Source organism: Sycon ciliatum, chromosome 2 (assembly GCF_964019385.1).
Source record: "Sycon ciliatum chromosome 2, ocSycCili1.1, whole genome shotgun sequence".
NCBI classification, from domain to species: Eukaryota; Metazoa; Porifera; class Calcarea; order Leucosolenida; family Sycettidae; genus Sycon; species Sycon ciliatum.
In genome coordinates, this window is record NC_088644.1 from 44,142,572 (window position 1) to 44,167,127 (window position 24,556).

General features: G+C 45.6%; 3 protein-coding genes across 3 annotated transcripts in view; 2 read left to right on the top strand and 1 right to left on the bottom strand.

Annotated features, from left to right (window-relative positions):
* LOC135810253 (mucin-5AC-like) overlaps positions 1-14,368 on the top strand; it is a 29,199-nt gene extending 14,831 nt beyond the window's left edge. The window contains exons 7-14 of the mRNA XM_065323732.1: positions 497-601; positions 3,885-3,980; positions 4,292-4,453; positions 4,727-4,852; positions 9,512-9,593; positions 12,136-12,285; positions 12,583-12,636; positions 12,889-14,368. Of these exons, the coding sequence (XP_065179804.1) occupies positions 497-601; positions 3,885-3,980; positions 4,292-4,453; positions 4,727-4,852; positions 9,512-9,593; positions 12,136-12,285; positions 12,583-12,636; positions 12,889-13,109 (996 nt within the window). The 3' untranslated portion in view covers positions 13,110-14,368. The remainder of the gene's footprint in view (positions 1-496; positions 602-3,884; positions 3,981-4,291; positions 4,454-4,726; positions 4,853-9,511; positions 9,594-12,135; positions 12,286-12,582; positions 12,637-12,888) is intronic.
* A 2,739-nt stretch (positions 14,369-17,107) lies between these two features.
* Positions 17,108-17,830, bottom strand: LOC135810605 (isoamyl acetate-hydrolyzing esterase 1 homolog). The gene has a single exon (XM_065324097.1). It carries the CDS (start codon positions 17,828-17,830, stop codon positions 17,108-17,110), a length of 723 nt encoding a protein of 240 aa, XP_065180169.1.
* Positions 17,831-18,274: 444 nt separating this feature from the next.
* Positions 18,275-20,803, top strand: LOC135810254 (isobutyryl-CoA dehydrogenase, mitochondrial-like). The gene has a single exon (XM_065323734.1). The coding sequence runs from the start codon at positions 18,402-18,404 to the stop codon at positions 19,674-19,676; it is 1,275 nt and encodes a 424-aa protein (XP_065179806.1). The 5' UTR covers positions 18,275-18,401; the 3' UTR covers positions 19,677-20,803.
* The last annotated feature ends 3,753 nt before the right edge of the window (positions 20,804-24,556 follow it).

A 24,556-nucleotide genomic window follows, 5' to 3' on the forward strand; every position in this document is an offset into this window, starting at 1 on the left:
ATGCATGTGTCACTACAGTCCATTTCAAAACTATAGACGCGTACCTAGGCAAAAACCGTTATGCCAGCATCTATACCACATAAAATCTGTGATCACTTTGTGCATAATTTTTTCCAAATTGGGCGTCTGTTATCCAATCCTTTAGAAACTATATGAGAGTAATTGTGGAGCGATCCTGAGCAATATTCCGAAAACTATTCTCAAAAAGTTCCAGCCAAATTTGAAATATTTCAAAAACCCTACGCGTCTATAGTTTTGAAATGCACTGTACTCTTCCTCTGTCCATTGCCAAAGATAGTGTGCATTTGTAGGCATTCGTCTTCTTCCCACCCACTCACTTCCAGTGCAGCAGTGTATTGGTTAGCTGTTGCATTGCCTGTTGTTGCAGTGTACATTGTGTTGTGATCCACTCCATCCCGGTGCAGCAGTGTATTGGTTACTAGTAGGTGTTGAATTGTCTGTTGTTACGTTGTGTTGTGTTGCTATGGCTGAGCAGCAGCAAGGCTTCAACATTTATTCCGAGTATTGCAACAACCATCCATATGCTGTTGAAGAGATGAGTTCACTACAGGAGGATCCTGCATACAAATTCTTCTTTGAGGTGAGTCGTGAATGTGCACGTCGCATGCATGTTCATCATGCCAAGAGTACATAACCAAGAGTGTGCAACTCGACCATCCCCTAGCCCATGGCGGAATTTTTTTATGACATCAGTCTTTGGCGGCGGTTTGGCTCACTGATGCCATCATGCGTAGCCAGAGATCAAAGTACAAATAATGTGTACATTGCAGCTAGGGTATTCCAAGCAGAACAACGACGATAGATCGATGTGTCTTGAACCTGATGAGCTCTCACCGTATCTACAAAACAAGTGCAGGAAAGCATACGCACTTCATCATACTTCTGGCAAAGAATGACACAATAAAAAATTCCGCCGTGGGTGAACCCATCGCAGCTCAAGATAGGAGTTGCACACTATTGGTTATGTACTCTTGATCATACTTCCCTGTGTGTCATGGCTGTTATAGTCAGCTCTAACAAAGCTGCCTCGTCTGCGTAGTCTGCATAGTGTAACTCTATGTGGTACCATTACATCTGGAACATCACTGCTGTTGTAATGAAGTAGCATATACTGTAAAGTCTTGTATAAAAGCCGCAGCTTCTATGACTTTTTTGGTGAAATTTTGCAGGCTTCTATACAAGACAGGTATTTCTATGTATGTCAACACTAAAACCAGGCTTATGTGTGATTTGATGGGCCCAAAATTGCGGCTTCTATTCGAGGGCGGCTTCTATTCAAGTGCGGCTTTTATACAAGACTTTACGGCAACTGGTCAGGCTTGTTCCTGTGAAAGCTGATTGGATTGTCAGGCTTGCAACAAAGTACAATTGGGCTCAGTGAAATCCCACTTGAGGTGCATATTTGGCGCCCTCAACTTGTACTACCCTTGACGCTGTAGAAGTGGCCGGACTTACACGTATACGAATACAGTGGTGGAATCGGAACTGGTCCAGGGCGCCAGCTTTGCACTTTGAGTTGCATTTCACCAAGTGCAGCTGTAGGTCTATGTATGTCAACACACAAGCCACTATTCACACAAACCACTATTCACAATGCCTTTTTCTGCTAATTTCATGATCAGCATACTCTCGCAAGACCATGCCGGAATAGTTCAGAAATTCCCTCGCGCCATGATAGCTAACACAGCACCATATCTGCTCATTCTTCTGCTGTGCTACACACTGTATGCATACACGCCAACCGTCCAGGGTTTCCCGGGACAGTCCAGAGAATAGGGTGTTTGTCCCGGGGTCCAGGGATGTCCGGCGAAAGTCCAGGGATTAAGATGGAACTTTTGAAATCGAAATTCTCCTTTTTATGACGCTTTTCAGTGTTTCCTCGAACTTGTAGATCCATTGTAAGTGCACACAGCACGTAGTAGACAACAAAACCCATGTGGAACTGCAACTGATCGTCGGTATAACGGTAGTCAACAGAAAGTTTACTTGTGCAGTTACAGCTCAATGCAATGACATCCCTTTTGATTGAGCAGCAGTCATGAAAAATACACTTGCTAACGATGGATGCGCTAAAAAAAACTGGTGTCCAGGGAAAACAGACAAGATCAAGGGAATTTAGCCTCGTTGTCCAGGCAACTCAAACCTCCAGGCTGGCATGTACATGTCTGTGTACGGGCTGTATGGCTGTTTGGCTGTTTAGCTGTACGGTTATTGTTGTCTGATGATGATCGGCCGTTGGGGTGAAACTCAGAGTAACACCTAATAGCACATTCCATGTTGGACACAGTGTGCAGACCAGGCTTGTAGTTGTTTCGGTTGATCACAGTGGCGTGTCCAGGATTTGGCTTGGGGGGGGTTGCGGCCGGGGTGGGGTGGGGGTAGATGACATCATGCTACTATCCCAGGTCAGCCATTTTGAAAACCGATGTCAAGAAGCCGTAAATCTCACACACTACGAGCAGTATTTCTGTACACGCAGCAACATTGTACATTGTAAACTTCAAATTTGCCGTTATGTGAGCCAATCAACTGCAATTAAATTATGCGAGTCCAACCTCCCCACTCAAAGCATCCTTTAGATAGGCAGCGGTACTATGTCTACTTGTCACTGTGCGCTGTTCTTCATGTTCTGGCTGCTCGCTGACAACAGGTGTTTCCACGTCTGGCGGAGTGTGACTGTCAGTCCGCTCCGAAAGTTCAACTGGAATAACAGCGACTTCATCACTCCCACTGTTTCCTGTTGGAGCGGCAGCAAGAGTTGCGCCGCCACAGGAACGCTTTACAAAAAATCCAGGCTCTGCTGGCTAGACCTTGGCCTTTTGGGATGATCATGTCGCTGAGACATCGGAGAAAAGTCTTCGAGTCAATCAAAACACGATTCGAACGAGGATGATCGCCTGAGCCCTCGGCATTCGAATCGTGTTTTGGTTGACTCGAAGACTTTTCTTCGATGTTTGTACGTTGAAGACGCGTCGAGCGCGTCCCAGCAGGGATCACACTGTACAACAGTACAGTGTACACAGTCAGGTCACCGACGTGTTTCTGTAGCCGTGCATGCTCACTACATGTAGTCATCACTGTACTCTGTAGACTACTAGTCTGTAGTGTGTACAATCAACACCAGCTCCTGTAGACTACTAGTCTGTAGTGTGTACAATCAACACCAGCTCCTGTAGACTACTAGTCTGTAGTGTGTACAATCAACACCAGCTCCTGTAGACTACTAGTCTGTAGTGTGTACAATCAACACCAGCTCCTGTAGACTACTAGTCTGTAGTGTGTACAATCAACACCAGCTCGAGCACCATAGTCATTGCAGTCTACCGTGCAACCGCTTTTGGAAGATCGTTTCAGGCCGCGCGCGCCCCGAGCCTAGCTAGCCCCGGCGCCCTGCCCTTTATTTTTCGAAACCTAGGTCGAAACTTTTGAGGGGGGGGGGCGCCCCCCCCCCCCCCCCTAAACCCGCCACTGGATCATCAATCTTGCAAGTCAAGCGGGATTCACGGAAGCATTTTTTGCGATGCGACAGCCTCGAAACCGAGAAATCCCCAAATTGCAGCCATCGCAGAAGTTGAGCTTGGCTCAATTTTCGCGATGCGACAAGCGATGTAGTGTACGATTTTGACCTTTTGCTTCATGCTTGTATTCAAAACAGGCATGTGAGAGAGTATGGTATCGCAAGGTGGCCAGCTGAGCAATGTTCTTGGATCAGGAAAATTAATATGAATTCAGCAATTGTATGGATGTCGTTGCTGCTGCTGCTGCCTATGCTGCTGTCGCTACTACTGCTGCTGATGCTGCATATGCTTTAATGTACATGACTGATTGTATTGCTCTGTTACTGACTGTTGTTTGTAATGTAGGCATGTCGTCTGATTCGTGAGATGGCTGAAATCTCCCTAGAAGGATTCTTGCTCACACCAGTGCAAAAGATCTGCAAATACCCTTTGCAGTTATCTGTAAGTTTCCTGTTGACATTTGAAGAACTCTAGTATTTCTATGTCTTTGTTCTGTGCCTTCTATCATGACTTCTATCATGACATGATATTAAAGTTGTTACAGCATGCTGTCTGCATGGCTGTGGTCAGCTGCATTTTGTCTTGACCATGCCCTTTTTTTTTCTTCTATACTCATTCCTGTGTCTCCGTTGTTTTTGGATCCGTGTGGGTGTGTGTGTGTGTTTGTTTTTGTTTGTGTGTGCATGCACTTCTGTCTACGTTGGTATTTTGTATTTGTGTTTGTGTTTGTGTTATTGTATGCATGGGTGCAGGAGTTACTGAAGTACACACCTGAAGGCCATCCCGACCATGAGAATGTCAAGGCTGCTCAAGTTGCAATGAAGAAAGTTGCGTTACTCATCAATGATCGCAAGGCTCGCGTTGAGAAGATGGAGAAACTTGCTCGCTGGCAGTCTGACGTCTTGGACTGGGATGTAAGAATACTGTTGGCGACTGTGTATGTGATAGTGTGCTTTCTGTGCATTGACACTGTACTTACTGGCCTGAAACCCCTCGAGCCCAACTTGTTTGGTCTGTGACAATCAGCAGGATGAGGGACTCTGAGTGTGAGATTCTCTTAGCGATCATCAGATACCTGTTACTAGTACCTGGTCTTAGCAACCATCAAACTATCTGTTACCTGTGTGGTGTGGATGTATGGTTGTGTGTGGGTGGGCGTGCGTGTTTGTGTGCTGACACATGTTCAGGGACCCGATGTGCTAACAGACAGTACTATGGTAGTCTATGATGGAGTTGTGAACCGAATCACTAAAGGTCCAAGTCAGCCACGTCATCTCTTCCTCCTGGACAACCAGCTCATTTGGTGTAAAAAGGTACAACTTGATTATGCCTAGCAAAGAAAATAGTTAGTAACCGTTATGATTGCAGTGTTGTTGAATTCCATCTTCACAGCTTAGCAGTGTTGTTGAATTCCATCTTCACAGCCTAGCAGTGTTGTTGAATTCCATCTTCACAGCCTAGCAGTGTTGTTGAATTCCATCTTCACAGCCTAGCAGTGTTGTTGAATTCCATCTTCACAGCCTAGCAGTGTTGTTGAATTCCATCTTCACAGCCTAGCAGTGTTGTTGAATTCCATCTTCACAGCCTAGCAGTGTTGTTGAATTCCATCTTCACAGCCTAGCAGTGTTGTTGAATTCCATCTTCACAGCCTAGCAGTGTTGTTGAATTCCATCTTCACAGCCTAGCAGTGCTGTTGAATTCCATCTTCACAGCCTAGCAGTGTTGTTGAATTCCATCTTCACAGCCTAGCAGTGTTGTTGAATTCCATCTTCACAGCCTAGCAGTGTTGTTGAATTCCATCTTCACAGCCTAGCAGTGTTGTTGAATTCCATCTTCACAGCCTAGCAGTGTTGTTGAATTCCATCTTCACAGCCTAGCAGTGTTGTTGAATTCCATCTTCACAGCCTAGCAGTGTTGTTGAATTCCATCTTCACAGCCTAGCAGTGTTGTTGAATTCCATCTTCACAGCCTAGCAGTCAGTGGCGGATCCAGGGGGGGTTCCGGGGGTTCCATGGAACCCCCTAAATTTGGCAAAGTGTGCTGCTGAGAAATATCGAAAAATATCATGTGTGCACAAAAGGACATCCGTCCGATCACAGTGCAGTGCAGTCACTGAGTCAAGGAGTACAGACAGTGCACTGCATGCGCGTTCGGTAGATCGATACTGTAGTAGTCTGTATTGGTGTTCACCTCCGTGATTTACAAACGGACACTGTAGTGTAGACAACATTGGGTGGTTGTTTCCTTTTTGATCTTTCGAAACGATCCAAACTTACCTCCATTGGCGCTGTCATTCACTGCTGCTCAGGATGGGTGTGGTGTGGTCAGTATTCCTTGGACAAGTTTTTTGCATAAGAGAAAGGATGTTCCGAGTGGTGACACTCTTCAACGAACTTCGAATCGTACACGTAGCGTTCAAGCTCCTCAAGATTGAGGGCTCCGACATCCTAGCAAAGTCAGTAATCTCTACCTGCTGCAGCATGCAGTAGTGACTAATTGTTCCTCCGCAGGAACGGGGTGCTGCGCCAGCGATGTGTTTTAGATGACATTGGAAGGATTGTACAATTGTCGGCACTGTTTCGCTGTTGTTGTTTCTGTCACTGAAGTGAAGACGATGCTCTTGTCCTGTGACTATAGAGCATTTCGCAACGTAAAAATGCCAAACATTTCCGAAAGTACAAATGGACAGGGAAAGTAACTTAGTTGTCATTTCGGCATTCCTGGCTCTCAACGTACCCATGGCTTGCATATTAACAAGAAGTTGAAAGGGTCTTCAAGCCCTCACTGAGCCTGTGTGCCAGTCGATTGCATACATGTATATGATTATGTGTCCGTACAAAATAATATACAATGTAGGGTAAGCAGCAGCATTTGGCCCTGTACAGGTTTTCCATCGTCCACCACACCACAACTGCGCTCTCCAGCGATGGTGGTGTGCTGTGGCAACGTGTCGAGGCCGGCTGGAGAGCGCAGTTGTGGTGTGGTCGATGATGGAAAAAATATATGTTCGTAGGGTGTTTTAAAAGCATGCGATTCCCACTAACACAATCGGATTGTCGTAATTACAAGTGTCAACCGCACAACTTCAAAACAATCTGATTCCATAATAATTATTTTGGCTGTTCAATTTTGGTTCAACCGGAACCCCCCTGTAGAGATCTCTGGATCCGCCCCTGGCAGTGTTGTTGAATTCCATCTTCACAGCCTAGCAGTGTTGTTGAATTCCATCTTCACAGCCTAGCAGTGTTGTTGAATTCTATCATCACAGCCTAGCAGTGTTGTTGAATTCCATCTTCACAGCCTAGCAGTGTTGTTGAATTCCATCTTCACAGCCTAGCAGTGTTGTTGAATTCCATCTTCACAGCCTAGCAGTGTTGTTGAATTCCATCTTCACAGCCTAGCAGTGTTGTTGAATTCCATCTTCACAGCCTAGCAGTGTTGTTGAATTCCATCTTCACAGCCTAGCAGTGTTGTTGAATTCCATCTTCACAGCCTAGCAGTGTTGTTGAATTCCATCTTCACAGCCTAGCAGTGTTGTTGAATTCCATCTTCACAGCCTAGCAGTGTTGTTGAATTCCATCTTCACAGCCTAGCAGTGTTGTTGAATTCCATCTTCACAGCCTAGCAGTGTTGTTGAATTCCATCTTCACAGCCTAGCAGTGTTGTTGAATTCCATCTTCACAGCCTAGCAGTGTTGTTGAATTCCATCTTCACAGCCTAGCAGTGTTGTTGAATTCCATCTTCACAGCCTAGCAGTGTTGTTGAATTCCATCTTCACAGCCTAGCAGTGTTGTTGAATTCCATCTTCACAGCCTAGCAGTGTTGTTGAATTCCATCTTCACAGCCTAGCAGTGTTGTTGAATTCCATCTTCACAGCCTAGCAGTGTTGTTGAATTCCATCTTCACAGCCTAGCAGTGTTGTTGAATTCCATCTTCACAGCCTAGCAGTGTTGTTGAATTCCATCTTCACAGCCTAGCAGTGTTGTTGAATTCCATCTTCACAGCCTAGCAGTGTTGTTGAATTCTATCATCACAGCCTAGCAGTGTAGCAGTACATGTACCGGTGTAACTACAGTCAAATCTGTCGTAAGCGACCGCCCCTTGGTGCAAGAAAAAGCGGTCGCTTCCGGCAGATGGTCTCTTACGGCAGATGTACATGTATGGTAAATCCGGCATACCAGGTATATGCTTCCATGTACTCAAATCGACGAGAATAATGTGATTTTTAATATCATTTTATTGGATATTCAACGACGACCATACCCGTATAGTACGCGTATGCGACACGGCAGTAGATCGACACTGCCTGGACTTGAGAGCTACAGCACAGCCTCAGTACAGGCCAGGCGCCAGTCGATCGCACTTGCAAGACAGCGCATTTTCACACTTTGCAGTTGACAGCGCACTGGCAAGTACAGTTTCGCACCTTACTGAACCTGGGTCGCGGTCGCTTACAGCAGATTTGAATGCAGCCACCGTGCATGAAATCGCGGTCGCTGGTCGCGCACAGCAGATGGTCGCTCTGGACAGATCAGTTTGTATGTGAAACCGTCGGTGCACGGAAAATCGGTCGCTAACGGTAGATGGTCGCCTACAGCAGAGGTCGCTAACGGCAGATTTGACTGTACTAGTATGTATGTTGCACACTGCTATACTTTGTACATGTATGTTGCACAGTCGTCTCTATTAAGCACAATAATGAGTAGCCGAAAATGTCCTCTTCATGCACATTGCAGCAGTAAATCAGATTTGTTTATCCAGCACCCTCCCTAATCCAGCAGAATTTCCGTAACACGAATGTTGGCGGATTATAAAGGGTCCACTGTACATGATATTCTGTATATGGACTTTAGGAATTCACTGCACACCTGGCACATTATACAAGGTATCAGCAGGCATGTCTGCTCCTCCGCCTCACTTCTCTCTGTATACTGTAGAGGGGACGGTTCGATACCAGAACGGTTTGACAGCGAAATTGTGTAGACCCAAACCAATCATCAGCGTGGATTGTTCACTCGAAATATGTTTGTGGAAGGAAACTGGCATGTTGAAGTTTGCTCTGAGGCCAGAGTCGATCGAACTGAGCCACTCCTTTGTGTTGGCCCGTTGCCTCCAAGTTGCCCAATTTTTCGTCTCAAATCAGAGGTGGCTCCAGACCGGAAAGGTTTTAGAGTGCACGTCAAATTCACTCTGAGTTCTGAAATTGGGTAATTGCTATCGCTCCACGACGGCCAGTACAGATTTTTCGAAAGACGTAAAACTCAAGTCGCAGTGCGAAGCAACAAGTCAAAAACTCACCTGCTGGGTATGGCGCTTCTGGTCATCGCAGAGCCATGAAGTTTTGGCTCGGAGTAAAACACATCGTAGTTTCACTGACATATGTTTTCTAATCAAAATACCAAGAGAGAAAGAGAATATTGCAACCATTCCAGTTTGCAACCTATTTCCTATTTGAAACCGTCCCCTCTACTGTACAGGCAGAAAATGCCGTCGGTCAATAATTTCGTCCCAACTCCAAAGAAAGGGAGTTCGTCCGGTTGAAAATTTCGTCCGAGGATCACAAGAGTGTATTGAAAAGCTGGAAAAATCGACATCAGTCCGGCATTTAATTATTTACTAGCTCATTGGACGAAAAAGACGAAATTTTATTCCAGACGAATATTTCTGCTTATACAGTATACTGTGAACGCACTGAATGCATACATTGGCTACACACCACTGTTGTTTTATGAGGCCGACCACACACACACTTCTCACAACAACAAGAGGTTCCTTCCGAGTACATGTACTGAAATAATTCCTTCTGGCAGCTTTTTCGGTCATTGAGACCGTATCGGAGAATGTGGAGTTGTTGACTAACTGCTTACCTTCTTGTAGACACTAAAAACTGTTCTGCTTATACTGTGGATGCACTAAATGTACTAAATGTACTTCTGTGTATTCTGTGTATTCTGTGGATACTGTGATGGCAGGATACAATCAGCAGACGTTTACACTTCCGACGAAGACTTCCCCTGGAAGACTGCTCTATCATGCTGGTTGATGATAACGAAGGTACGTGTACGTGTATAATTGATGAGTGTATTGTTGTCTTGACAATTCGACGCAGGAAAGTACAGACTACCGACAAGAGGGACACGGATCAGGTTTATTGCCGTTTCGAAAGAAGAGTTAGCACCGACGCAATCCACACAGTCTAGTGGAGATAGGTTCTGGAGCCAATTTTCACCCGAGAGTTTTCATTTCCATCTCATCGTTGGTAAGGTGAAAAATGAGTCTTTTTTTTAATGACTAAAGCATAATGAGTATAATTATCAACGTCGAGTAGTAGTCCTAACTTTTTCACGAGGACTAACGCCAAATAATTGACGAAGCAGTTTTCTTCTGAACACACATCTTTGGTGACAACTTACAAATAAACAATACTTCCTATACAAGAGAGAGAGTTTGGAAGCTTTGTCGCAACTCCGAGTTTCACGTATCTCTACGATCATCAGGCAACTGATAGATCCAAAACGGGCAGCCAGAACATAAGGGGGAGCAAGGTGGGAAATTCCGAGGGGTGTCATAGGCGACGCGTATCATAGCGCAAGAGTCAGGTGCAGGCGTGAAGTTGCCAAGTCTTCAGACTTGGGGCTATGCAGCAGTAGTTCCGGCATAAAATTAATGATATAGAATAGAGCTGGGGACAAATGCCAAATCCACACATGCCCACACCACTACACATACACCCACACTCTCTCCCTTTTCTCACATACACTCACACGCGCTTCCGCACACACATTCTCTAAATCTCTCTCTCTCACACACACACACACACACACATTCATTCTCTATATCTCACACATGCACACGCACACACACATTCATTCTCTATATCTTACACACACACACACACGCATTCTCCAAATCTCACACACACATTCTCTAAATCTTACATACACACACACATTCTCCAAATCTCACACAAACATTCTGTCTCTCTCTCTCTCTCTCTCACACACACACACACACACACACACACACACACACACACACACACACACACACAGACACACACACGGCCACAATACTCATCCTTTCATTCTCACACCTACCGCACACGTACTTGCACCCGCACTTATCCAATCACCCACACGCACTCTCTTTCTCACGAATGCACACAAACACACACACACACACACACACACATGCGCGCTCACACTCACACACACTCACACACACACACACACTTGGCAGCGGGACTACCAGCTAGATTCACTTGACCTTGCGCGCAAAGTTACAGAGGTAGAACTTGTTTTCATGACGGCACTTGGACACAAGCTCTGACCTCTTGTTGAGGGAGCGGGTCTTGTCGGCCCAGGCTATCTCCAGCTTCTCGGCCAGACACAGGTTGCAGCGCTTCGAGATGTTAGAGTATAGAACTTGTTTTCATGACGGCACTTGGACACAAGCTCTGACCTCTTGTTGAGGGAGCGGGTCTTGTCGGCCCAGGCAATCTCCAGCTTCTCGACCAGACACAGGTTGCAGCGCTTCGAGATGTTAGAGTATAGAACTTGTTTTCATGACGGCACTTGGACACAAGCTCTGACCTCTTGTTGAGGGAGCGGGTCTTGTCGGCCCAGGCAATCTCCAGCTTCTCGGCCAGACACAGGTTGCAGCGCTTCGAGATGTTAGAGTATAGAACTTGTTTTCATGACGGCACTTGGACACAAGCTCTGAATACTTCCTATAAATTAGTCAAATGTAATGTAATGTAATGCAGATCTGCTATGCGCCTCAACGGGGAAATATTCTCTCTGTACAAATCACGACAGCCACCACTACTTGACAGATAACACTTGACAAACCACTTCTGATTTGTCGACTGTCCGGCCTCATCATTTCCACCGCTCTGTTGGGTCCCTCGTCCGGTGCCCAATTCTTCCCTTTTCTTGGTCTGTGGCTTTCGGAGGGGTCTTCCGTGCTTCCTACCATTCACGTTTGTTGTCACTTCCTGTCCCGTAGTCTGCTCATTCCTTTCAGTACGCACATGTATCTTCATTTGGATACGAGTAACCCTTCCATTCGGTGCCACTGGCATTGTCTTCTTCAGTGTAATTTTTTGGAGGCCTGCCCCGCTTCCTCATGCTGACCTGGGTTAGCCCAGGCCCCGCACATGCCAACGAGGAAAGAACGCAACGATACATGCTGACGGATCAGTTCGCCAAGGTGCTGAACAGTTCTGCCCACATACCGACTTACACACTGTCAACATTGAAAGAAGTACTTGAAGTAGACGAGTTCTGTGTGCACACCGTTTGTTTTAGTATTTTTGTTTGGCGTTTCTTTTATGAGTATAATTATCAACGTACCACTCTGCATACCCTGAAATGTGTTTCAGGGTATGCAGAGCACTACAGCCGGTTCATCTTTTTTTTTAATCCTTCAAAATGTGGTCTCTTAACTTCAAGTACAGTGAGGATTGATTGAGAGAAAGCAAACCCATGCCAACACTGTAACGTATGTGTAGACATGCCCGTGTGCTGGGTTAGAGTTGATTGTATGCTGTGTGTATGCTGTGTGTGTATGTGTGTGGTGTAAAATTACTGCGTAGGTGTGAAGCACGCATGGAAGATCAGCTATACAGACGCCACAAGGACGAAATGGTACGTGTTACAATGTCGGTCTGATACTGAAAGAGACGAGTGGATGAATGCTTTCCAGCGCGAGAGAGAACAAGCACATCTTGATCAATACGATGCAGGTAAGAACTAACGACGTACTTGTGCACACACACACACACACACACACGCTGACGCCCACGTGTGCACTCAGATGTGCACGCAACGTCCATGTCAAACGTGCTCCTGTGAATAGTGCAAGGTTATTTTCTCTGACCCTATTGTCAACAGCCTATTCAGGCCATATCATTAACGTTTTGCACATTTTAAATCACATTCGTTTTTACGCCCATGCCATGTGGATAGTCACTGATTTCGTTACTGATTCTCGTATTTCCCTGTCACTGTGTCTGTGTTGATTCCCTATCCGCCAACTCTAGATATGAACTCATACCTGTCACACGCCCGACGAGCTGTTCAGATCTCTCTCAAATGTAAGTTTATTTTTGTTACTGTCTGCAGTGGAATGTGGCTGCAGTTACTGTTTGTAGTGGAGTGTGGTATACACTGCAGTGCATGTGTTACTGTGTGTAGTGGAGTGTGGTATACACTGCACTGTCTGCAGTGCGTCAACTACAGTCTGGCAACGCTTACCACACACTCACACCCAAACTGGCTGATTTAAAATACCGCTGTATGGAAGATATTGTAACACATATTGTAACATGTGATTGTGTTGGATGCAGTGGGCTTGGAGGGAAATAGCAAGGAGCGCTCTTGGGACCGAAGCAGAATGGCAACGGTCAAGAAAGGTCCTTCTAAAGCACCGCCAACAGCTGCAGCTGGTGGTGCTGGTGGTGGCCGTCTTCGTCCGCGCAAACCTTCGTCTGTAAACTTGCGAGCATCTTCATCTTCATCTTCAACGTCTACAAAGAGGACTGGCAGCTTCATGAGGAAAGGCTCGTAATGCCAGCTCGATGGGAGCAAGTCCAATCTGTCAAGCTGCAGTCAAACAGTGGCACATGCCACTTGTAGCTGCTGATGACCATGCAAGGCTTCTGAACACAATGTGAGTGTGTCTGCTCGCACACTGATACCATCATCCGTGCACTGTACTGTGCTGGACTGTTCTGCACTGGACTGTGTGTACGACTGTAGAAGAATACCTACAAATTCAACCCAGCTGCTATCCATCATCAACCATGTATAGGTGTGATCTCTCAGACTAGCTCTGTTGCACACCACACAACATCCTGTCAGCATTGCTGCTATTCAGCAGGACCAATGATCAACATCATCAGTCGCAGTATGGGCTTAGCCTATGTCCCTGCACCGCGCCATGCCGTGGAGTGTACTGCTATGCTTAGTCACTATCTTGTGCAGACATACGTATCAAGCACAGGTGCAGACTGAACAGACACGGTATGTACAAACACGGCGTGTACAGACACGAGAGGTACAGACGCAGAGTGTACAGACACAGAATGTACAGGCGCAGGATGTACTTATGGAGTATACATACACACCTGCCGAGTGTACAGACACGGCGGTATGCACCGTTATGATGTACATGATAAGAGTGTACCTGTGGTATAGGTACCTATACTGGCACGCACAGCCATGGCCACCACTACCACTAGCCCAGAAGACCAGGACTAGACTGGCCAGCACTGTTCCGTCGTGTCAAGCAGCCCGGTGGCCCGTGTGCCATCTAGTCACACATGACTCACCCCAAACCTGTCGAATATGTTTTTCCTGATCAGGACAAATGCTAGCTCCATAGCTGATCGTTGTGCCAAAGAGGGGTACACATCTCTGATACATGGTGCCATGATGCTTTCTAGAAAATCATGTAAATATATTTTCTTCCTCTCCCTCCACCTTATCTGCTGTGTTTATCCCTCTACCAATGCCATACTATTGTTTAGTCGCATTTTTTGAAAACAAACTTACCTTCTTGCTAATCTTTCCCTTCATAAGAACGCTGCCATCATCTATTTATTTTCTGATGTTTTAAAGTTTATACCATACGTACCAATGCCATACTTGATCTTGCACACAAAGTGGCCTGTGAGTATTTTCTGTTCTGTCTGCTGTTTCTGTGAGCAGCCTCAATCCCATAATATATTTATTTTTCAACCATTTCCCCTGCTTTCACTATGCTGAGACTTGGGCACAGGATTTCATTGTACTATTAGGTATATTGATGGATGCTGCCAGAGAGTTCACCAAGTACAATGTATTCTTGTGCTTGTGTGTGTATGTATGTGTGTGTGTGTGTGTGCTTGTGTGCTTGTGTGCTTGTGTGGTGGTCACTGTCCTGTGTGCCTCTGCCTGGTCTGTTTGCTGGTGGTGGTCACTGTCCTGTGTGCCTCTGCCTGGTCTGTTTGCTTGTGAACGATGTGTAACTATTACTTGTACTGGTGTATTCTGCTGAGAGCCATGTACATGGCTCTCGGCAGAATACACCATGTGTGCTGTACAATAATTATAATGATAAATAATTATTGATAGTGTATGTCGAGCTTGTATATGTGCTGCGTACATACTACCCCTGTGGCACTTGTATGTGTCATGCTATGTTCTAATGAAGTACATGTACAAAATGCCAGAAAACTGCCTATTTTTAATTGAGAAGAGGGTTGAGAGAGTGAAAACGAAAACGAAAATTACTTTATGAAATGTGTTCCTCAAGTAATGTGCCTGATACCCATATGTACAGACTCGGGAGTGACAAGACTCGATCATGTGATGCAAGTACAGGCTAGTAATAACTGATATCACAGATGGGCCTGAGGTATTGCAAGACTGCATTCACAGATTGGCCCGAGGTGTAGCAAGACTGCATTCACAGATTGGCCTGAGGTATTGCCTGTCCCTGCGGGAATTAGCGGAAAAAACTCTCGAAAACTTGCGCAAGAAATTGCGGCAGAAAACAACAAAAAATGCGACGAAAAGTGCAGAACTTGCCAGGAATTCGCTGAATTATTTACAGAAAATTGCAGATTTGGGCCAAATCACACAATTTGTTGCATCGTATATCTACTCGGGAGTAGTACGAGTGCAAATAACCTACAGGATCATGGAAAGCACTGCGTGAAAAGTGCAGAAAAAATGAGATATAGTGCAGAAAACAACAAAAACGCGGGAAATCCCGGATTTTGCTGAAAATCGCGGGTTTGGGCGAAAATCGCGAAATTTGTTGCATCCGTGGAATCGCGATTTCCTGGAGGGACAGTATTGCAAGACTGCATTCACAGATTGGCCTGAGATATTACAAGACTGCATTCACAGCTACATGTACCGTAAAGTCTTGTATAAAAGCCGCGGCTTCTATGACTTTCTTGGTGAAATTTTGCAGGCTTCTATATGAGACAGGCTTCTATACAAGACAGGTATTTCCATGTATGTCAACACTAAAACCAGGCTTATGTGTGATTTGATGGGCCCAAAATTGCGGCTTCTATTCAAGTGCGGCTTTTATACAAGACTTCACGGTATACACTGCCACTCCCATGACCACTTATGAAAGAAGCCGAAATGACAAATTCCACTTTCCCAACTTTGTATACAGGATTATCGATTGCAAACTATCGACGTATGCTTTCTTGGCGTTGCTCGGAACTACAGTAAGTAACTTGCAGGGCTCAAGACCCTCATGCACATTTACACTACTTACCCCGGCACTATTTAGCCAACTGGTGCTCATCTAAAACCATGAGCGACCGGTGCAACCCAAGTCTGCATCGCATCAGTCCACCTGATCAGTCAGTAAATACTTTAAAACAGTACTATGTCGCCATGCGACTACCCTGATCTAATAATACTCATGCCAGGTGCACTACAAACAATCCACTCATGACATATTGCTCTAAAAGGCCTTGTAATGAATGCCATTTGCTGCCAGCAGCTTTTTATGTAAGCAATAAGTTACTTAAAATGTTATAAATAAATGTGGAAAGGAAAAGGACATATGGATACGAGTTAAGAGTAACTCTCCATCACTGTAACTGGATACTATATACAGTCAGAAAGTGCAATAACTAGGCACAAAACTGATAAGAGTACTGAGGCATTCGACGTCCTGACACCTCTTTGGTATTTCCATAACCTTGAACCTTCCAAGTTGGAAGGCTGTCGGTTAGCGCTACGGAGATGTGTTGAAGCTAGGTGTCAGGACGTCGAATGCCTCAGTACTCTTGTCAGTTTTGTGCCTAGTTATTGCACTTTCTGACTGTATAATTATAGTATCCAGTTACAGTGATGGAGAGTTACTCTTAACTCGTATCCATATGTCATTTTCCTTTCTACATTTAAAATGTTAGTATGATAAAAGAAAACTGTATTGAACACAACCACAGTCATTGTCAAGAATTAACACTGCACACATTAGAGAGGTTCCGCATAACGTAATTACGTTAGTAAAAAACGTAGTCTATCTACGGAAAGTCTTACGTAAACTGCATGCGCATCTGTGTTCCGCCATACACAGTTTTCAAATCACGTAGCTGCCCTTGGCAACTCCAAACGCGGCAGTGTACGACCAGATCGACCTGGGGAGAGAGTCATAAATTTGTACCCAATCCACTTACGGACCAGCTACGTTATCAGAGCCCTATCTACGTACTCTACGTAGACAACTTTCCGTAAGTGGAGTGCAAACTCGCGAATTCACGGGTTTTCCCCGCCCACTAACGTAAAGTTGCTCAACTTTTCGTAGTGCGGAACCTCTCTAATAAAACATATTAAAACTGCACACAATAAAACACTTGATTGTCGAAGAAAATATATGAGTGGTGGGGAAACACAGAAGAGCAAGATTCCTATCACGGAAACAAGACGGTATGGCCCGTTTTGCAACACATGCACGTGACTCCTACCCCTGTGCCGCTGCATTGCTTCTTGATCAATAGGTAATACAAGAAGCACGTTGATACGCGTATTGTTCATAGCTGACAGCTGACGTCAAGCTTTATCCAGTCGAGGAGGATTCTTCGGGTCAATAGCATCCCAAAGAGGGTACGCAGGCTGCGCAGCAGGCAAGACTCCAACAAGTGCTTGTGCTATCTTCTCCGCCACAAATTCGTTTCCACTTGGAGAGAGATGTAGGCCATCGCTGAGTAGATTCTGCCAGTCATCCACACGCTGCACCGCACTGTGCAGTTCTACAAAGCGTGCAACGCCGATTTCCGCTGCCAACTTGGACAGTGCTTCCGAGTAGAGGCGAGTGTTATCGTTGGATAAGTTCATTTCCCTTCCCAAGGACTTGCAGTGGTCTGCCCATTTGGCTTCGGCCACGGGTGGCGTTCCAACGAACACTTGCTTTTCAACAGGAACTCCAGCTTCAACAAGCTGTGCAGAAATCGTACGCATGTGATGTATATATTGATCGACTGGAATGTGCCTAGGATCTACTTCCAGAACAGCATCATTGCATCCTAGCGTAACCACGGCTGCAGCCACATCTCCACGAAGCAGTAACTGATCCTCCTCAGCCAAACGTGGCAAAATGCCAGCCACATATGCGCTGGTGTAACCACTGAAACCACGGTTGATCACATCAAACTGCCGCTGATAACCATCAGCCAGCCTTGCACCCCATCCACCCAAAGAGAAGGATTGCTGCGTAAGAGAATCACCCAGTAAGTAAACACGTTGCCATCTCGAGCTAGGAGTAGGAACAGCCATTGCACTTCACAGAAGATTTAAAAAAAAAAAAGGATTTCACCACAGTACTCAGTAGATATCTGCCTGTCGCCTTTCAAGCGATCAAGAAACTGCCAACAATATGGATGGCGACACACTAAACTCCATAAATACTACTACAAATTAACGAGCACAAAACATCCCTCCGCGATCTGGTGGTTTGTAACTTTGTACAGCTGAGACTTGCCTTCTTCTTCTTGAGCTTGGGTAGGTAAATCTTGTGATAATTAAAATTTTGACAGCATAGCAAAATGGGACGCGGTACACATAAATAGCGTACCTACGCCATTCAGCGTTGACATGGACACGTCGTGACGTACATGTACGTGTAGTCAAAAGTGCAGTCGAACAGTAACGACGTCATTCAGCAGCCTTCAAAATTTAATTTTGTTTGTGATTCTTCCTTGTTACTTTTTTAAAGTTTTTTTCTCATTCAGTTCAATCGATCGATACCCAACGACTCAAAGCTGACCTGCATTGATTGAGTCACAAGCGATCTTCTAACCCGTTCTATTTCTCCTCTTTGGCTGGTGGGTAGTTTTCGAACTAGGCCATGTTATCCAAATTAGCCAAGGTTCACCTCTGTGCCGGCAGAGGAGCTGTCAAGGCTGTTGCCAATACTAATCTGCAGAATGCTGTTTTCGGAATCAGACCATTTTCTCATGAAGTCGCAGGGAAGTGCGTGGATCCTGCCCTTGGGTTAACTTCTGACCAATTGGCAATACAAGAAATGGCAACTGACTTCTCTCGCAATGAGCTGGACCCAGGGAGAAATGACTGGGATGAAAAAGAAATATTTCCGAAAGACGTATTGAAGAAGTCAGCTGAACTAGGCTTTGGTGGTGTATATGTCAGTGCGGAAGGTGGTGGCTCGGGCCTTTCACGTGTTGATGCTTCAGTGATCTTCGAGGCTTTGTCCGCAGGCTGCACGAGCACAACAGCTTACCTGAGTATTCACAATATGTGTGCTTGGATGGTGGACACATTTGGAGACCGCGAGCAGCATGCTGGTTTGCTGAAAGACTTAGTGAGCATGGACCGGTTTGCATCGTATTGCCTGACAGAACCCTGTGCTGGTAGTGATGCGGCTGCACTGAAGACTACAGCTGTACGTAAAGGGGATGAGTACGTACTGAATGGAACAAAGGCATTCATTAGTGGTGGAGGTGACAGCGATGTGTACTTAGTGATGGTACGAACTGGCCAGCTCGATGCCGGTGCTAAGGGTATTACATGCCTTGCTGTGGACAAGGGCTCGCCAGGCCTTAGCTTTGGCAAGAAGGAAAGAAAAGTGGGATGGAACAGCCAGCCAACACGTGCAGTGATATTTGAAGACTGCCGGGTACCTGTCACGAACCGCATCGGTGACGAAGGTCAAGGATTTAGCATTGCCATGCGTGGATTGAATGGAGGTCGGCTCAACATAGCATCGTGCTCTCTCGGTGCAGCGCAGCGATCACTGGAGCTGGCGCGGGATCACGTGAAGATACGCGAAGCGTTTGGCAAGCCCCTTATTGAACTGCAAAACATCCAGTTTGAATTGGCGTCCATGGCGACTGACCTGGTTGCTAGCCGATTGTTGGTACGTCAGGCAGCACATGGTCTCGACACGGAGCAAGCGTGTCATGTGGCTCTCTGTTCTATGGCTAAGCTCTTTGCCACTGAGAAGTGCTTCCAGATCTGTGATCGCTCACTACAGTTGTTTGGCGGATATGGCTATCTACTAGATTACCCTGTACAGCAGTTCATGAGAGATACACGCGTCCATCGCATACTCGAAGGCACCAACGAGATCATGAAGGTAATTGTGGCAAGAGATATGATGTAAACTGTTGCAAGTCCGGCAGTTTAGGGAAGTGGTATAAATCGTATAATAATGTGCAGCCTATTTGACGGTGAAGTGTTCCGAATCATTTCTTGTTGAGGGCTTTGCCTGGTAATATTGTTTTGTAAGATTATGGGTTATGTTTGTGTGGTGTGTCTTGTACCCGTATTGTACCCGTAGTGTACCCGTATTGTACCCGTATTGTACCCGTATTGTAGTCAGGCTGAGTATGTACTATGTATGTACTATGTATGTCCAGGAATGGCGTTACTTGATTTCCTGTTCTTCTTGTTTTCGGATATACCGGACAAGTGAATGTTTTGTACTTTTGTAGACTTGTCTGTATGTGTATATGTGCGCCATGTTGTGTCGCTGAGCTTGGTACTGGCTACTGCATTGCTGTCATGTGTGCTCACTGAGAGGACGGTAATCGGGTATTCCCCCTCGCCATGTGCACTTCTGTAAGATTGTGTATCCTTGTTGTTCATTGTAGTATTTGTTTCATACACTCGGTAGTAGTATACTGTAGCAGTGTAAGCATCTCTTTACTCGTTTTTAACCTGTGCATGTGATCCTTTTTCAATAAAAAAATCATCCGGTATGATTGTCAGTTCTAGTACTAAGTTACTTTGTCTACAAGTTATGTGTTTCCATGGTGACTATGCAGTGTGATGTAGACGATGACTTACACTGTGACAATGACGTAGAGTAGTACATCTACACGTAGAGTAGTATATCTACACGTAGAGTAGCATATCTAAGTAGGTGCTGTCTACTCACTATAGTCATAGTGCATAGTGTGTACATAATATAATTTTATGGAATATTTACCAGTGTGTGATTAACATTATTATTTCACAGGCTGTACAGGCTGTGACCTGCATGCACGTATGTGTACAGACAAGCTAACCTGTTGATTTACGTGTAGATTCATTTTTTGCTGCTGCTGCTGCTTTTGCGTTGCTGGTTGAATTGAGTACTAGTAGCGACGAATATACTTTTGTTCTGATCGGCATTCCTGATTTGCCAGGAGTTTTATTACTTAGGTATTTCCTTTCAGTTGATTTAGTTAGTTTTCTTGATTATAGGCTATGCCGTCTTCTATTTTCTTATTTTGATTCTATGAGCTAGAGACCCTTGCAGAAGATACATACATGCTGTGTGCGTGCGTGTGTGTGTGTGTGTGCGTGTGTGCGTGTGTGTGTGTGTGCGTGTGTGTGTGTGTGTGTGTGCATGTGTGCGTGTGTATATACTGACTGTATCATTCGCCATCCGCAGGTGGTGATGTCTTATGTAATCTTTACACTAAAATGGCATTGTAATACAGGCGACGTGCTGCATGTGACACTGCAGCGACCAGCTGAAGCTGCATTCCAATGGCTAACATTACCGGTACCTCTGGCAATGCATTGCGTGAGCTGGGAGTGTGACTTAGTGTGTAGCCCAGGCCTGAGACTGATCAACGGACTCTGAATAATAATGTCTTACTCTTCTTAGCTTCGGGTGGATACGGCCTTTCTCATTGGGCGTCAAATAGTGCATCTGCAGCATTCTGCTGTTACCGAGAGCAATGCCCTGTGCATATGTGCATGACCGATGGTATTACGGTGGTATGACTGTATGCACTGCATGATGAAGCAGTAGATTATGTGTATGTGACAGTGTGTGTTGACGGCTGAAGTGAAGAGGGATCATGCGTCAACACTGCACTTGGTGGCTTGCACTGCATGGCCATAGTGGGATCCTGCAGTAGGGCCGGAGCGTGTGACAGCAGATACGAGTGACCAGAGAGGCAGGCAGAGTAGAACAGACTGATACCAAGAGTACAACGGTATGTCATAATGATGTCATAATGATAACCCCGGGTTTTCATGGTGATGCAGCTTATGCTCTCTTGCTGAAACCAAGGACGTCATGCATAGCAGACTGACCGGTAACCCATGACCATACACCCGGTACCCGGGTCATATAGTCCCATGCAGTCCCACTGACCGCTGCCAACTAACTTACTATGCACTTACATTTACAAAGCGACTCTATCAATGTGTTATGCATTGCAGTCATCATGCATGATGTTAGAGTGTCAAGAGTACATCAAATGTCATTTTAATACAGTGAATGTAAACGCTGAGTCGCCGCAGTCACATTTGACAGACTGCATGGTGTAGTCTATGACTCATTATGAGTATGAGCCAAGGGTTTGGTTGACGCGGCGAGTACTCGGTGTAGAGTCTCAGTGCTCTTCCGTGTTTTTCAGAATCCCTTTCATCATGTTCAATAGTCCTTCAAGTGTCTTCGAAACGAAGTATTAGGTCGAATTAGTTAGTGTTAAACTTAACCAGGCAGGCCTTACTAACTTGCCTACTGTCACACTCACTGAGCGACTGACTGGTGTCCTGCGCTGGTCTGACCTGAATCACAAACCCTGTGAGCTGCATGCCCGATTAGTAGTCGAGCACATGTGCAATGTTCACATTCCGGAGCGGGCGCCGAACAGCGACCACGCCAGCGGCTATGACGCAGGTGATACTCTGCGGCAAGGCCAGAACACAGAAGTACTACATGTACATGTAGTTAGCTGCAAGGATATGATGTGGGTTTTTTTTAATCCTCGCAGCTTTCCAGAACCTAGCTACGGACTGATAATATTAAGATGAGTGGAATCTGCTGTTAGTGGGCATGTACAGACAGTCAGTATTTTGTAAGTATGCACAAGCATTGTGAAGTGCACCGAGTATACTGTATAGCAAGGACAACATAGATTATGAGTGTGTGTGTGTGTGTGTGTGTGTGTGTGTGTGTGTGTGTGTGTGTGTGTGTGTGTGTGTGTGTGTGTGTGTGTGTGTGTGTGTGTGTGTGTGTGTGTGTGTGTGTGTGTGTGTGTGTGCGTGTGTGTATGTGTATCCTTGCACAGTTTTCATGTGTGTCACGACATCATCTAATCCTCCACCATGGCAAATTGTGTAGTTTGTTTGCCCCTAAAACAGGCTTTCCGTATCATGAAGAGCAGATGAAGTACAATGTACAATGCCACTGCACACAGTGATCTGTATCTGTGGACATACATCTACATCTAACATACATCTACATGACATTGTACATGTACATGTACATGTAATACGTGGCAATTTCACCACACCCGCCAGGGTATACCGGTAAGCAGCAAAGCTGCAGGGTGTTAACTGCAGCTTTATAACAGTTACCTGGTTACTGCACATAATCATTGTACGTTTTGCGAAGTGCATATATGTACATGACTGTAAGTTCATGGTCTATAAGTGATCACTTGCACGTCATTGCATGAGCTGGTCTGGGAAAGTGCAGGGAATCACAATCATAGTATTCATACTTGGAGGTCTTTTCAGGTCTCATCAGCCGAGCTCAGAGTGAATGGTCGAACTGGATCTCAGTGAGGTCTACTAGTCTACACGAAGCGAAAAGCATCAAATTAATTAATGTATCGCTCATAGCCAATAAGCTATCGGCGATAGTCGCATAGCAATCATGAGTGTGATAATCAGGGAGTCGTCAAATACGGTATTTGACGACTCCCTGATTATAATGTATTGATACTGATAGTATGATTGAGCCTACTCAGTGCCCCCCCCCCCCCCCCCCCCCCACCCACCGAGCTGAATGAGCATTTGCATACCGATAGAGTCCACTCCAGTACGCTCCATGTGAGTGTCGAGGAGAGTCGGAATCTTGGGAGGGTCGGAATCTGGGGAAGGTTAGAACCTACATGTAGGCCAGGGAGGGTTGGAACGGGGGAGGGTTAGAACCTAGGGAGGGTTGGAACGGGAGAGGGTTAGAACCTAGGGAGGGTTGGAACGGGAGAGAGTTAGAACCTAGGGAGGGTTGGAACCAGGGTATTGTACTACTCCCTGGTTGGAACGGGAGAGGGTTAGAACCTAGGGAGGGTTGGAACGGGGGAGGGTTAGAACCTAGGGAGGGTTGTAACCAGGGTATTGTACTACTCCCTGGTTGGAACGGGAGAGAGTTAGAACCTAGGGAGGGTTGGAACGGGGGAGGGTTAGAATCTAGGGAGGGTTGGAACGGGAGAGGGTTAGAACCTAGGGAGGGTTGGAACGGGAGAGAGTTAGAACCTAGGGAGGGTTGGAACCAGGGTATTGTACTACTCCCTGGTTGGAACGGGAGAGGGTTAGAACCTAGGGAGGGTTGGAACGGGAGAGGGTTAGAACCTAGGGAGGGTTGGAACGGGCGATGGTTGGAATCTAGGGAGGGTTAGAACTTAGCAGCAGCGGCACCATCACCATCACTCTTTCTCTTGACTCCCTAATCTCAATACATGTATCTACATTTGTACATGTAGCTACTGACGTATTTGTTGCAAAAAGGAGACCACAAATAGCACTATTATACATGTAAGGGACGGATGACACTGCAATATCTGTCTTCTTCTCAACGTACAAGTACATGTAACCTTGTATGTTTGGATGGTGCCTTTGTTGCTGATCCACCACACCATCACTCAATGCTCTCTACTGCATTGTTCACCCACCACTGACTTTATACTTCTGCGGCTCCTTTGCCCCTTTTCTTCTGATTCGTGCTGTTTTGGTTCTGATACAATGATCGTTTGATTTTTTCTCACAGCGTATCATTTGTTATCCTCCTGCCTTCGTTGTCTAGCACAAGCGAAGAAGTGGACCTATCGGTCGACTTCAACGCGAAAATGCACATAATAATAATAATACGGTAATACATCATTTATTTATTTATTTATTTATTTATTTATTTATTCAACATCTCCTGGCCCGTCCGAAGACTGCCAATAAACATGAGAGGTCATTACATGTACCATGGCTGACGTTTAGCTGGCTGCATGCTGCATGCAATGGAGTTTCGTTTAGCTGTCTGCA

Coding starts and splice junctions, on each gene's coding strand:
- LOC135810605 (XM_065324097.1), bottom strand. CDS start 17,830: ATGGCTGTTCCTACTCCTAGCTCGAGATGGCAACGTGTTTACTTACTG.
- LOC135810254 (XM_065323734.1), top strand. CDS start 18,402: ATGTTATCCAAATTAGCCAAGGTTCACCTCTGTGCCGGCAGAGGAGCT.